General features: G+C 45.4%; 1 protein-coding gene across 9 annotated transcripts in view; it reads right to left on the bottom strand.

Annotated features, from left to right (window-relative positions):
• pam (peptidylglycine alpha-amidating monooxygenase) overlaps positions 1–15,507 on the bottom strand; it is a 104,880-nt gene that overhangs the window by 52,487 nt on the left and 36,886 nt on the right. For all 9 annotated transcript variants that reach the window (XR_006375555.1, XM_044174832.1, XM_044174831.1 and 6 more), the window contains 3 exons: positions 13,372–13,475; positions 6,478–6,671; positions 6,224–6,283 (listed from right to left, as the gene is read on the bottom strand). Coding sequence is in view for 8 of the 9 variants with exons in the window: in XM_044174832.1 (XP_044030767.1) it covers positions 6,224–6,283; positions 6,478–6,671; positions 13,372–13,475 (358 nt within the window). In the remaining variant the exon portion in view is untranslated. The remainder of the gene's footprint in view (positions 1–6,223; positions 6,284–6,477; positions 6,672–13,371; positions 13,476–15,507) is intronic.

The raw sequence follows: 15,507 nt of genomic DNA on the forward strand, positions 1-15,507 counted from the left end.
TCTCGTCATGGGCAACGTGAGATCACTGGTGAATAAAATGGACGAGCTAACGGCGTTAGCCCGAGTCAGACGGAGTTCCGTGAGTGTAGCTTGATGTGCTTCTCAGAGACATGGCTACACCAGGATATCCCGGACCATAACGCTTTCATCGACGGCTTTCAGACTGTTCGGGCCGACAGGGATCACACCGGGAGCGGTAAGCGGAAAGGCGGCGGGCTTGCTGTTCTAGTTAACAACAGATGGTGTAACCCTGGTCACATTACCATCAAGCAGAGTATCTGTACCCCGGACATTGAACTGTTAGCTGTGGGTCTCCGGCCATATTATCTGCCCCGTGAATTTTCACATGCCATTGTTGTGGCTGTTTACATCCCCCCCTCTGCTAACTCGGCATCGGCGTGCAACGCCATTCACACCGCCATAGCACATCTCCAGACTCAACACCCGAGTGCACTCATTTTAATCTCGGGTGACTTCAACCATGTCAGTGTTTCAACAACACTGACGAATTTCACCCAATATGTGAGCTGTCCTACTAGAGAGGAGAGGACACTGGACCTGATGTATGCTAACGTTAAGGATGCATACAGCTCTTCCCCCCTCCCCCCTCTGGGTAGGTCAGACCACAACCTGGTTCACCTCAAACCCTGCTATGTGCCTCTGGTTAAAAGGCAGCCTGTGACCACAAGGACAGTGAGGAGATGGTCAGGGGAGGCCTATGAGACACTGCAGGAATGTTTTGAGGTGACAAACTGGGATGCACTCTGTGAGCCTCATGGAGAGGACATTGATGGGCTCACTGAGTGCATCACTGACTACATTAACTTCTGTGTGGACTGCAATGTCCCAACCAAGATGGTCCATTGTTATCCAAATAACAAACCGTGGGTAACAAAGGACATCAAGGACATTCTGAATGCCAAGAGGAGGGCCTTTACGGATGGTAATAGGGAGGAGGTGAGGGCTATCCAGGCTGACCTGAAGGTGAAAATCAGGGAAGCCAAGGAGAAGTACAGGAGGAAGCTGGAGCGGAAACTCCAGCAGAACAATATGAGGGAGGTCTGGAGCGGCATGAAGACCATCACTGGCTTCAGACCGACTGGCAGCAGAGGAGTTGAAGGCAGCTTGGACAGGGCCAACGAACTGAATCTGTTCTTTAACAGATTCGACACACCGGCTCCTGCTCATCCCCCCTCTAACTCAGCTGCTGTCGGCCCTCAAGCTCCTCTGAGTACTCTGCTCCCCCCTCCCCATCAGGCTAACGGCCCTCTCCTGACCGACGACTCCCCCCCTCCCCCACCTGTAACTTCTGCTGTGTGCCTGACTGCTGACCAGGTGAGAGGACAGCTGATGAGGCTCCACTCAAACAAGGCTGCAGGCCCCGATGGCGTTAGCCCCGGGGTGCTAAAAGCCTGGGTACCTGGGAGTACACTTAGACAACAAACTGGACTGGACCAAGAACACTCAGGCTGTTTATAGGAAGGGCCAGAGCCGCCTCTATTTTCTGAGGAGGCTGAGGTCCTTCAACATCTGCCGGACGATGCTGAAGATGTTCTATGAGTCTGTGGTGGCCAGTGCTATCCTGTATGCTGTTGCATGCTGGGGCAGCAGGCTAAAGGTAGCGGACGCCAACAGACTCAATAAACTGATCCGCAAGGCCAGTGACATTGTGGGGGTGGAGCTGGACACTCTGGCAGTGGTGTCAGAGAGGAGGATGCTGGCCAAACTACATGCCATCTTGGACAGTGCCTCCCACCCGCTCCATGACGTGCTGGTCAAGCAAAGGAGCACCTTCAGCGGAAGACTCATCCCATTTCCAAAAAGCACCACAGAGCCACAGGAAGTCATTCCTGCGTGTGGCCATCAAACTATTTAACTCCTCCCTCTAAGGGTTAGTCTGTTTGACCCTAGGTCACTAAACTGGACATTGAGCATTACATCTCCGCCATAATTAATAAATTGTGCAATATTCTGTGTAATACCTCCGTGCAATATTAGTTTTCCCCTTGTTAGTTTTTTCTTATTTATTGCTACTGAAACTATATACCTCAACTACTCTTCGACAGTACATGCACCTCCGCTTATTAATATTATTTATTACATAAGGAGTTACATTGTATTTTAAACTGTACTTTCATCACCAACCAGTAAACCCACTTGGTACTTGACACTTAGTTTATCTTATACTTATACCGACAGGATACTTAATTTATTTCTGACCTGTTTTATAGTGTTTATTTTTTCTAGTACTTTCTCCTGTGTGCACTGACGTAAAGACGAGCTACTGTAACAAAGAGTTTCCCTACGGGGATCAATAAAGTATTTCTGATTCTGATCATTTAATTAAATGAAAATTAAAAAATGAGAGCAAGAACAAGAGAGGAGAGAGAGAGAGAGCGAGAGAGAGAGCGAGAGAGAGAGAGAGAGAGAAAGAGGAGGAAAGAGAGAAAAATAGCACGCGTGCATGTATGGGCAATCAAGCAAGAGGGAGCGTGCATATGGACTGCGTGAGGTAAAAACTGAAGCTTAACTTTTATCTGGTATTACTGGATGTAATTCGGTGTAATTCTCAGGTTTATTAGATAAGTGCATGGAACTACACTGTAGACAGAAGTATCTGCTAACAGTGACAATCAGTTTCATATGAATGGGTCCAATGCACATTCAGTAGACCTGCGTCATACACACATCTGTTGTCTGAAAGGGTTATTACTATCAGCCGATATTAGCTTATTGAAGATATATGTTGGTATATGGTGTATATGATGGCTGATAAGTAACAAGAAATTGCAGTGCAGACATGCCATAGTAGGCTTGAGGTAATTTAAAAACAGTGCCACTATTAAATTGTTTGTCCAGAGAGTTTAAAACTGTAAAATGTTCCACTCATTATCTATATTGGTCACAATTAGGGCTGTACCAAATGTCTTTTTTTTTTCGAAGCTTCTGTTGAGGTTTTTGAATGGAGCTTCGAATGTCTGTTGTCATATTTTATGACGTCATCACTCTAAAAAATATATAGTGTTAGAGCCGAATTAAATTTTTACCTCCACCAAGGAGGTTATGTTTTCGGGGGTTGTTTGTTTGCTTGTTTGTTTGTCAGCAGGATTATGGAAAAACTTCTGACCCGATTTTCATGAAACTTTGGTGGAAGGAAGAAAGCATTAAATTTTGGAGCATTCATGGCAAAATTCACTGAATTAATATTTTACGGGTGCGCTAGCTTCTCTGTCCTCTCCTTTTTTTCTCCCCGTTTGACCGAGGGCGGGGCTCAGCTCCTACACACACACACAAGCAAACACACACACACAGCGGACAGCAGAACAGAGAGGCTGCAGTTGAAACAGTGAACCAAGGTAACGTTTTACTTGAGTAACACATTTAATCGCTACCAAGAGCAATCCCAAGTAAGAGGCTTGTGTATGAGCAGAGAAAGCTTTATACCTGTGTGCCAGGCCCACGCAGCTGGGCCTTGTTGTGTTAGTTTTTCTGCCACTGTGGTAAACATATCAGTTAAAAGTCCAGTGACACAGCTGGCGCATACAAATTTGCTGCCGGGTTACTGTGTGATAAAAGGGACAATTATTGTATCTCATTGTGGATGCTCTGTGCCTTGCTTTGTGTGCCTTTTTCTTCTCTTCCACTAACCTACACCTATGCGCCTTACATACCACCACACACACACACAAACAAACTTACACATCTCAAACTTACAGATAGCGTGGTAACCTAACTCAGGTGTGCTCCACGCCGTCTTTGTGAGGAGCTGACTGCGTCCTCCATTTTAGGCTTAGTGAATTGGAAATGCGCTTTCGCACCATGGGAACTCAATCATTAGCTGCTGTAGTTAGCCAGCCCCCAGTAGCCGGTGCGGACTGACCAGAGGTAGCTCTTGTTAGACGTCTCCCGGGCAGCTCCCGAGCAGCTGCGAAACCAGGGAGGCTGGGTGACTGTCTGAAGGAAGCATAGCCCTAAGCAGAAGCCCACGGTTCACCACCAACCTGTTCACATTTCTAACAAGTTCTCCCCACTCAGTGACACACCCGCTGAGAAACCAACTCTGGTAACAAAAGATAAAACAGTTGTCGCTGTTATAACTTTCCAGAGTTGTAAAATCCTGTCTCTGAGTATCATAAACTGCTGTGCAGTGTTTTGACATCTGATAAGCCTTCAAATTAACAGATCTGTTACTCACACTGGACTTTAAGGATTATATTTCATCATCTCAATGGTACCTGAAGCAACACGCCCCCACCAGTGATTGGAGTTTAAGACCTTGCGGGCAGGGCCTCTGCCAGATATTTTCCATTCACCTTTACTATAGGTTTCAGTTGACCAGGTCTGTGTCCCCCACTACCATCATCAACAGGTGTTGATCAGTTAACTACTCCGTTCCGCTCTTCACCGAAATGTCCAAGACATACACCAATGTTGTTCTAAAAACGACTAGAAAGTCAATCATTAATGTTTGGACAAAGGTGTACTGGTAGCAAGTAATCTTATAAAATGACTTAAGTCTAACATGGTTGTTTCATAACTAGCACAAAAGTCAAATAACAAAGCAGCACTTCAGATCAGGCAGGTTTCATTCATTTGGTTCATTCAGGTTCATTTGCGCTTGACATAGTATGACTGACTTTTGATTAACAGCAACTGGCAGGCTGGCAGAGTGCCGGCATTACACCATTGAGAATGAGAGACAAAGTAAAAAAACTTGTGCTGTGACCTACATGTCATGGGCAGACAGCAGACAGTGTTGTTAGTGGTACTGAAGAGCAAAGAGCACACAATCATCTAACCGGACCAAAGTGACATTTGCAGGTACGTTAAAACGCTTAAGTACATTGTACGTTTACTGACGTTACCACTGCAATTTTCCCCCGTTAATATTTGTTTGGTGGCTCATTCAACAAACTAAGTTGCAGGACAAGACGTGTTCGTGTTTTTTTCATCAGATAAGAAGGAGACTTTAGCAGGAAAGATAATGTGGGTTGTTGTTCAAAGTCAGAGGCTCTTGTGTTGTGTAGCGGGCTGCTGTCTGGCTCAGTGTAACCATCTGCTCTGCCTATGATGCAACACTGATGTTAATTCTTTATGTAAGATTTCACTGGCTGTATTGAAATAAGGTTTCCATCTATGTAGATGGATACCTAATGGTATTCTGTTGAATGAATGCAAAAGTTGTGGGCGCCATCATGAAACAAAAAAATATAATATATAAATTTCTCCCGTTTGGTTTTTGATTTTTTTTCTCAAATGTGAACACAGAACAAGTGATTTGCAGAGCAGATATGTATGCTGTAGCAGACAAGATTGCATAATGCACGCATCTCCATTGATTAGGTCTAAATAAACTGATTTACACTAATGCTTTCTATCCTAGTTAGCTGCCAAAAATTCACAGTAGTATAAACCAAGGAGCAGTATAGAGCCAAGTAGTGCCAGAGTGATTAGGGTATTTTCTATTATAATCTCATTCTAAATACATACTTAGAAAATTACTAGTGGATTATCACACTGATTGTGGACTGATTAGTAGGGTCAGATGATATGACAAAATGTACAGTGAGACCATATTAATTGAGAGCTAATAATTTAGCTGGCTTTGCTAGCTGGGCTGGGAAACAGTAACTGGACAGTCCAATCAGCCATTTACTCTCTGTCTGTCAAATGGATAACACACTAGTTAGGATAAGCAAATACAGTCTTCCATAATTCTTGTTTGCTGCAGTTATTTGCATGTAAGTAAATTAAACATTCCTCCATTCTTTTCTTTGTTAAGTGTCCGTTTTGTAACGGTGATAATGCCCTTTGAGGTATTCAGGAAAACAATAGACTCAGTGGAAGGAACTTATTTTACAGAAAAATTGAATTCTGAATAAGGGACATCTTGTTGTGCAGCATGGTTTATTTCACCAGCAAAGTTTCTGCAAAAACAAGTATTCTTAATGTCAACTGTTGTTCTCTGTGAACCTATGCTAACTGGTTAACACACACTCAGTGTTGACCTAAAAGCCAATGACTGTCAGTCATTGGCTACAGAAGATGGCTACCAAGAGGGCAATATAAGACTGAATAATACAACAATAATGAAATGGGAATTAAGTCTGATTATCAGGAGTTTTAGTTAAAACGTGTGTTTAAAGTCCAGGAGGGTAAATACTTTTGCAATCTAGTGTAGTTGTAATAACACAGTGGTGCAGCTCATTGTCCTAGAACTCACCCTGATCCAGAACCTGCTCTGCTTTGTTTGTATCCAACAACGATCCGTTATCTCGATAATCTTTGGGGTAAAAACAAAGTTTAGTTAGACAGGTTCTTTTGGAAAAATGTAAATTATGTAAGCTACATCAAACAGACAAGGAGGCATACATGAAGTGTGAAAAGTGTGAACTTTACATTAGCATACATTCACTTTCTATCCAACAGAATTAGAAAAAAAAAAAGCAACATAAACAATATTTGATGCCTTTGTACCTGTCGAGTGTCCCATATGCATCATAGAGTTCACATGACCAGGACTGACAGTGATGGGAATATTGGCTTCAGCTGGAATATGCTGAAACAGTTCTTTGGAGCTGGTCTCCATGCAGTTCATGTAGGGGATGGCATGTTTGCTGTCCATGTAGTACATTATATAGAAATTGCACATTTCATCATTAGAGGTGCCACTGCAGACAAAACAGAAAAGTACCTGGGGATAAATACATCACTCACTGTACTCTATGCAAAAAGGCAGATGATCTTTATGTTAACAGTGAGGAACAGTGCTATATCTGTATCATCAAGACCTTCTCTACAAACTCATGGAACATCTACCCAATATATTATCATACTCTGCCTCCTGCCCATTGTTACCTTAGAGCCGGCAGATAAATTGAAAATATTCACTGTCAAGTTTTTTTTAATAACTGTTAAATGTCTCACTCAGTAAATAACTTGGTCACAGTTCTTTAACAATCAAATTTAAGGGATGCTCATCAAGGGATGCTTTGCTTATGTTGTGTCTTTATGTTAAAAAAATAACATTGGCCAATATATAATTATATTATATATATAGATTTCAAAGATATTTCTTGGTATCAGTCTCAAAAATCTGGTCAGGCTGTAGTTACATGGAAAGGAAAGTACGATGGCCTAATCAGCGACTTCCACAGGCAAGGCTGGAGGTTGAGTTGCTTTCCTGTGGAGGTCGGGTGCAGAGGCTTTGCAGGACAGTCCATCTGCAGAGCCTATGCTGCACTCGGCATCACAGAGGAGAAGAGGAGAAGAGCCATGCACAACAGTACGAAGGCTGCAGAGAAAGCCTCCCGGTGGCTCTGCATAAAGAGAGGAGATCCATAGGAGATTGCTGCTAGGGCACAAACTGAGGCCTGCTCAACTCCAACTGGATTACCTGGGCGAGGGTGTCTGCTGTTGCGAGACCCGAAACCCCCAATGACCCCAGTGTACATCACTGATGATGTGCCCTAGCTAAGCATCAGAAGATGTATCTTATTCCTACCGACCTGGAGCTACCAATGACCACCAGGAACAGGCTGGTTGACAACCAAGAAAGGTTGGTGACTAGGAGAGACAATAGAGCTCAACAGTGAAATTCTGGAAGTGAAAATCCCATTCATATTCTGAATAGAGGAGTTTGATTACCAGCCATAATTTTGTAACCATCCAAGGTAGACTTACCATGTGAAACAATGGTATAGTCAATTCAATTCAATTTATCTAGCACCATTTCATAACAGAAGTTACAAGTCTGTATGAAGTCAACTTTGTTTTAAGAAAAACAGGTTTTATTCTCTCATGGAGAAGTAATACACTACCCACAAACCTTAAGTTTTACAGCGACGTCTCTGATTGGTAGAGCTAGCTGTTACCATGGAAATGCTTGCCGCACCCACGAATAGCTAATGAGCTTTTTTTAATCTTTATTTACACACTTACAACAGGTTTAGCTAGTGAGTTACTGCTACCACTGAACTTTACATCTGTTTACGTTTCGTTTCCCGCAGCGCAACCATGATTTCCCTTTCTAACATGCTGCATGCTGACATTTTTTAGAGAATCACTACAACACTATAATAATGACAAAGGTTAAATTCAAGAAGAAGTGCGTAGCACATTTTTTAATCTTTTTTTTTGCTCTGAATCAAATGTTTTATGGTCACGATTCATCTCGCAGTTGGTTGGCTTGGTTGCAGGCTTAAAACTATTTATAGGATTTTCTGAAACGTCAATGGAGTGAATGAATGGGAAATTCACTTCCAGAACCGGAGCCGTTAAAAAAGTGGGTGGTCACTGTTGAGCTCTATTAGCAGCCCAGAAATATAGCAAACTTGAGGTGGAGTGGATTGGCAGCTCTAACTGCATGAGGAAGGACCCAAAACCAAGCTATGGATCTTAAGAATAAAACATATCCCCAGAGGGGTGAGCACCCAAGCCGGACAGATTCTACGGTAACGACCATCAGCAATGGACAAACAAAGATGCATATCGAGCGCTCTTGCAAGATCTGCAAGAACATAAGAGGCCTAAAGATACCTCAGTCAAGGATGAAATGTAAGGAGCGAATGCAAACACCACAATGCACAGCTCATGGACCTGGTGAGACACGGAAGCACCCCACAGAGCCCAGTGTCATAATTAGCCACTACGCCCCCCTGATCCTCGTGTAATCCTATGTTTCTGCCCTTCCTTATGTCTCCTGGCTGTTCCCTGTCTGTCATTGTATGTATGTGTGTGTGTGTGTGTGTGTCTGTGTTCTGGCCTGGCTTCCCGGTCTCCTGCCCGCGGCTGATCACTGGCACATTTGACTCCCATCTTCATCAGTCTCCACCGTTTATATACCAGGCACTTTCACTCTACCGACGCCAAATCATCCCCGTACATATGTACGCTACCTTCGTAACGGCCTCAACGACAAGTAAGATAAGTGTTCTTTGTTTCTGCCAATTTAGTAATCTTGTTTCTCTCTGTCATAGACCCACTCACTGCCAGTGATCACCGCTTCAGTCTGCCTTTGGGTCATCTGGACACCAGTATTCGGCTAATTGCTAAGACGCCCCCGCCACCCGGTCAACCTTGCCTCCTGAGAAAGCCGCCTTCCCGAGCTACACGTCAGACTTCACTGACCCTCCACCTGTCCGGCCCAGTCCATCCCTCCACGCTCGCCAGCCCAGAACCAGCGCACCTCGTTTCCGACCTGGCCTGGGCGAGTCCCCGAGGTGGTCACGAACTACGCCGAATACTTCGTTTCCCTACTACCATCTGCACAATAAAGACCATTTTCAACTTACAGTGCTCTGTCCTGTGTGTCCTGCATTTGGGTCCTAAAATCCTCACGACAGAACGATCTGGCCAATATGGATCCAGCAGGCGCCAACCCGAAAGCGGTACCGTTCCATCAGGCGATAACCAGCCAGGGGATTCTTCTGGGTCAGCGTGAGCAAATAATACAGGCTCTCGCCGAGAGTAATCAGGCCATGGTTTCTCAAACCACTCAGTTGACGCAGTTTTTGACGAGTTTCTAAACTCACCACTCACACCAACTCTCCACGACAGCCTCGTCCTCCGTCACCTCCGACTCCAGCAGAATCTCCGGCGACACCCCTCCCACCACCCTTCCGGGAATACCACGCCTCTGACCCAGTTCCGTTCTCAGGTGACGTCACAGAATGTAGGCGCTTCCTGTTGCAATGCTCGTTGGTTTTCTGCCAGCGCCCTGTCACTTTTGCTTCGGACCAGTCCAAGGTGAATTATATTGTTGGACTATTGCGAGGCAAAGCGTTAGCCTGGGCGGAGGCCACCCATGCCCGACGACCCCTCTCTTTGATGTCCCTGGATGAGTTTCTGGACAGGATGAAGAAGGCCTTCGATCATCCAGACGACGGGGGAAACGCGGGCAATTTGCTACTGCAGATCCGTCAGGGGAACCGCAGCGTGCCGGATTACGCTGTGGAATTCCACACCCTGGCCGCGGGCTCTGGCTGGAATGAGGAGGCGCTAATTAGCACATTTGTAGCCGGTCTCAATGACCTCTTGAAGGACAAGCTAGCCACTCGAGAGGAGGAGCTGGACGCGTTGGTTTCTTTGTGCATCCGGATGGACAACGCCAGGAGCGCGCCAACCGCTCTCACCCCCATCCTTCTCGCTACGCGGTCCCCACTACTCGTCCAGGAACCTGAGTGGCCAGCCTGACCACCGCTTCGGAACCACTGCCAACCTCAACCAACCCAGGGGGAGAGCCAATGCAACTAGGCCGAACCCCATTGACACCAGCCGAGCGCCGCCTCCGACTCGCAGCGGGAGAATGTCTCTACTGCGGCGACAAGGGTCACTTCCTGGCTAACTGCCCCAAGAAACCAAAAGACTAGGCTCACCCGTCACAATGGGGGTTCTGGTGAGCCACAACAACCCCCGTGACCCAGGTCCGCCCAGACTACAGGTCCCAGCCACCCTCTACTACTAGAATGAGTCTCTCCCGCTGCGGGAGCTAATCGACTCCAGAGCTGAAGGAAACTTCCTGGACGCTGAGTTGGCTCGACAGGCTGGTCTCCTCACCGAACCGCTGGACACTCCACGCAATGCGGAGGCACTGGATGGCTGTATCCTGGCCCGAGTCACCCACAGTATGGCCCCAGTGAGCCTGGTGCCATACTGGTGCTCCAGAAACCACAGGGAAAGTATTAAGTTTCAACTCATCTCGTCCCCGAACACACCACTGGTTCTGGGCTTCCCTTGGCTGCAGCGTCATAACCCCCACATTGACTGGGCAAGAAGGAAAATAATGGGCTGGAGCCCCTTTTGCCTCGCCACCTGCATGCGATCCGCCCGGTCACCACCCGAGAGCAACACTACTTCGCCGAGCGTGGCTCCCCCGGATTTGTTCTTAGTTCCCCAGGAATATCATGACCTCGGTGAGGTATTCAGTAAGGACCTAGCCTTGTCCCTACCCCCACATCGCCCGTACGACTGTGCCATTGACCTCCTCCCCGGGACTCCTCTGCCAGAGACCCGACTGTACAACCTTTCGCGACCGGAGAGAGAGGCCATAGAGAAGTACATCGGGGATTCCCTTCACGCTGGACTTATTCACTCGTCCTCCTCGCCAGCAGGGGTGGGACTCTTCTTTGCCTGCATAGATTACCGGGGTCTAAATCAAATCACCATCAGAACAAATACCCTTTGAACCACTTCAGGGGGCCAAGGTCTTTACAAAATTGGATCTCTGGAATGCATATCACCTGTCAAGGCGGAGAAATGCGAATTCCATGTCAGCTCCGTAAGCTTCCTTGGTTCATTGAGGGCGGTCAGATGAGGACCGACCCGGCCAAGACGCAAGCGGTTGCAGATTGGCCAACGGCCACCACCCGGAAACAGCTGCAGCACTTCTTAGGATTCGCCAATTTCTACCAGCGGTTCATCTGAGATTATAGTCGGGTGGCAGCCCCTCTGACCAAGCTCACCTCTCCCAAGCTCACCTTCATTTGGGACCTGGAGGCTGAGGCGGCCTGGACCCAATTGAAGGCCCTCTTTACCTCGGCCCCGATCCTCATCCAACCGGACCCCACACGACAATTCATTGTAGAGGTGGACGCCTCGGACGTCGGCGTTGGAGCGGTCCTCTCTCAGCGTTCCCCCACGGATCAGAATCTCCACCCGTGCGCCTTCTTCTCCCAGTGACTCTCCCCGGCCGAACGGAACTACGATGTCGGCAATAGAGAGCTTCTGGCCGTCAAGTTGGGCCTGGAGGAATGGCGGCACTGGTTGGAGGGAGCTGAACAAGAATTTAGAGTACATCCAGACCGCAAAGAGACTGAACTCACGGCAAGCACATTGGGCTCTGTTCTTCGGTCGTTTTCGGTTCACACTTACTTACTGTCCCGGGATTCCTGGATTACTACAACAACTTCAGGTTGATCGTAGAAAAGGTTTCAGTCGTAGTCATGTGGACACTGTTTTCAGAATCAAGACGTTTCACAATTGTCACAATTGAGAATGACTTCCGGATGGGAGCCGAAACGTCTTGATTCTGAAAACAGTGTCCAGATGACTACGACTGAAACCTTTTCTACAGATAGAACACTCCTGGACGAATGAGGGACTACACCGTCTAACTTCAGGTTGAGAACGCCAACAGAAACAACAACATCAGAATGGCACAACGTGGAGGTGATCCTGTTTGCAGTGGCTATGAACATGCTAATAAAATCTTATGAACCAGAGCGCAGAGGCCCCTTGGTCCAGACGGTCTATGATGTCCTCTCCAGCCCATCCAACCTGCACTGCTGGGGCCTGGTCTATACACCAGACTGCCTTCTGTGCCACAGAAAAGGGATCCTGAGCTGCTGCTCAAAGGCTCCAGGGGAGGGCCGATATCGTTGGAGGCATGACCAGGTGCTCAAAACCATTGTAGAAGCCATTTGCAATGCTATCGCCAGCTCCTGGCAGTCCAAACCCATCTGCTTTATGAGAGCAGGAGAGAAGGCAGGCACAGCCCCTTCAGCAGCATCTGGGCTTCTTAGCACAGCACAGGACTGGCAGCTGTTGGTGGACTTGGGAAGACAACTCAAGTTCTCCTAGAAAGTTGTCAAGACCTCCCTGAGACCAGACATGGTACATTGGTGTCCTGCAGCTAACTGTGCCATGCGAGGAACGCACCGAGGAGACCTTCGAGCAGAACAGAGGAAAGTATGATGGCCTAATCAGCAACTTCCACAGACAAGGCTAGAGGGCAAGGTGCTTTCCAGTGGAGGTTGGGTGCAGAGGCTTTACAGGACAGTCCCTCTGCAGAGCTTAAGCTTCACTCAACATCACAGGGGATAAGAGGAGAAGAGACATCCACAGCACGGAGGATGCAGAGAAAGCCTCTAGGTGGCTCTGGATAAAGAGAGCGAATCCATGGGAGATTGCTGCTAGGGCACTATGTATTACTCAAACTGGTCATCCTGGATCGTATGTCATCATCTCATGATAACTGAAACAACACCACCACAACAACATAGATCCTTGCACAATGCTGTTTTTTTGTCTGAACGCCTGGTGGCAATGCTTTCTTCACACTTAAGTGCATACAGTATATACAGTATTTATAAAGTTGTAACACTGAGTGAGCAATCAGGAAACGAGAGTAAAGAAACACAAGGTGTGGCAAAGGAGAAGAGACCACGACTGCAATAAAATCACAGTGGCTGTCTTACATACCTTTGATAAATGTAAGCTATATTTCAATACAAACACAGTCCAAAGGGAGCAAACAAGAGCTCATCTATTGTTCAAGTCATCTGAATAGAACCTAGCTAAAAACCATATAAAATTAAAAGGTACTTTTAAGTTAAATGTATTAGGTGCATTGGGTTTTACAAAAGAACTCACCCAATATAAGTTTTGGAGGTTCTGCCCTCACCAGTAAACACACATCTGGTTGCAATGGTGTCACCATACTTCACATTCACCTCCTTGTTAGCAGGATAGAAAGCCTGGAGAGAAAACACATTCACTGCTGGGCAATGAGAAAACAGCGATCTACTTGAAAAACCGTTGCAATACATTTTTGGGTGATTTTCAGATTAGTTAGGTCACAATATACATTTGACCTGATAATTATTAACTCCTTAAAGAACAAGGAACTACTTGGACAATCTTCTAGATGATTAAAGATGGGCTACTGTCTTTGTAAATCACATGTTTCTAATAAATTATCTATACATTGAAATATCTGATCCTCTTTGGACAAAGGTTAATTCAGCATCATATATAAGGGATGCAAACTCATCAGGGTTGAAAAAGGTGACAAAGATGCATGCCCCCCGTGAAAAGCATTTTTTGAATATCAGCTTTAAAATGTGGATTTCTAGTCAATTTTAGCATGAGAATATAGAGGAAAAACATAAATAACATAATGTCTTGTGTGTGTGTGCATGGGGGGGTGGGGGTAAGCTAGTAAAAGTCAATGTGGGTTTGGTTCTTTGTAGCTATTGGAACAGCGACATAATTAGACTAATCTCTGTAAACAGATATCTGCATATGAATGCAGAATCTGTAGGCAAGGGACAAGAGAGCAAAAGAGGCAGAACGCATTGGCCAAAATGTAATCTCTGAACCCATCGTCTATCGTCTGACAACGATTCAGCTTTTTATCAATCTCGGAACCCTAGAGACTAGCTTTTTATTAGGTTTTAAAAAATGTATCTGTCATTAGACGATAGCAGATGGGTTCCGAGACTGCTAATTGGACTGTAAACAATAACCAGAGCACGGAAGAGGAAGTCTTGGCTGTTATCTGGATATCCGCTGGCTGCACCGCAAGAAAATTGTCATCAGCCTATAGACAATGGGTTCAGAGACTGTAATGAATTTTTCTCATGTTTGAAAATAAATCATAAATATCATCAATAAAAGCAAACTGTTTAATTATGTCGTGGTTATGACAGTATTAGCCTTGCTAATATTATCTTAGCATAAAGAAAACTGAACCATCAGGGGCTAACATTAAGTTGGCACTTTGGCTGAGGAGCTCAACTTGTGTTGTAATCGTCTGCAAAACGGTAACGTTAGTAACATTTAACGATTAGTCCTAGAGCTCTAATAAGGTATCTACAGAGGAGGCTTAGCATGAGCAACACATTAGCAGAGCAGCAGCAGCAGCTTCAGTGCTCCATCTGTGTCTACAAAGGGTGCCCTCAGCCACAGTATTAAGTGTAGGTCACCTGCATTTTGTCAGTGCTCAGAGCCCAACGCACAATCACTGTAGTTACGCACGTAAAACGAAAGAAAACAGACAGCGTAAAAATACACTTCGGGTTGTGGTTATTAGCTTACAAGTAAAACGCAAGCTCTTAAGCGGCCTCAGACATCCCATGTGACGCGAATAAGCCTATTTCCCAAAATGTTTAACTATTCCTTTAATCAACAATTTTGATAATTGATCAACCATTTAAGCTGTTCATCGAGCAAAATGCCAAATATTCTCTGGTTACAGCTTTTCCAATGTGAGGATTTTCTGTGTAAAATATTTATAATTTGAATCTGAATTTGGGTTTTTGACTGTTGGTCCGACAAAACAAGCATGTTGAAAATGTATCTAATAATCCCAAGCCAATTAAATCCATAATGCAGTCGTTTATCGCATTTTTGTAGTTTTTCACTGTAATCAACATAAACCATAAAAAAGTCTTAACTTAACAGAGAAGCACATTCCCTGTTTTCTCCAGCTTCAAGAACTACATCATGTCTCGAAGAGTCATGAGTTTTTAGGTTTCCATTTCAAGAGCATAGCTCAAGGTCTAAGTAGCATATTCTACTGACATTCTGTTCTGTTTTTTGTTTTGTGAACTTGTCTCGTGTGATGCAAATGCCAAAGAAGGCAGGCCAAAGGCCAGCCTCCAACTGTATGTTTGTGACATTAGAAAGTATAACAAATATTGTGTAATACAATAAATACAATTTGGGACAATATTTGAAAATATGGATTAATGTGAGTGTTAACTTGCAATGTTGGCTTGTTGGGTG

The sequence above is a fragment of the Siniperca chuatsi genome, linkage group LG18, assembly GCF_020085105.1.
Source record: "Siniperca chuatsi isolate FFG_IHB_CAS linkage group LG18, ASM2008510v1, whole genome shotgun sequence".
NCBI classification, from domain to species: domain Eukaryota; kingdom Metazoa; phylum Chordata; class Actinopteri; order Centrarchiformes; family Sinipercidae; genus Siniperca; species Siniperca chuatsi.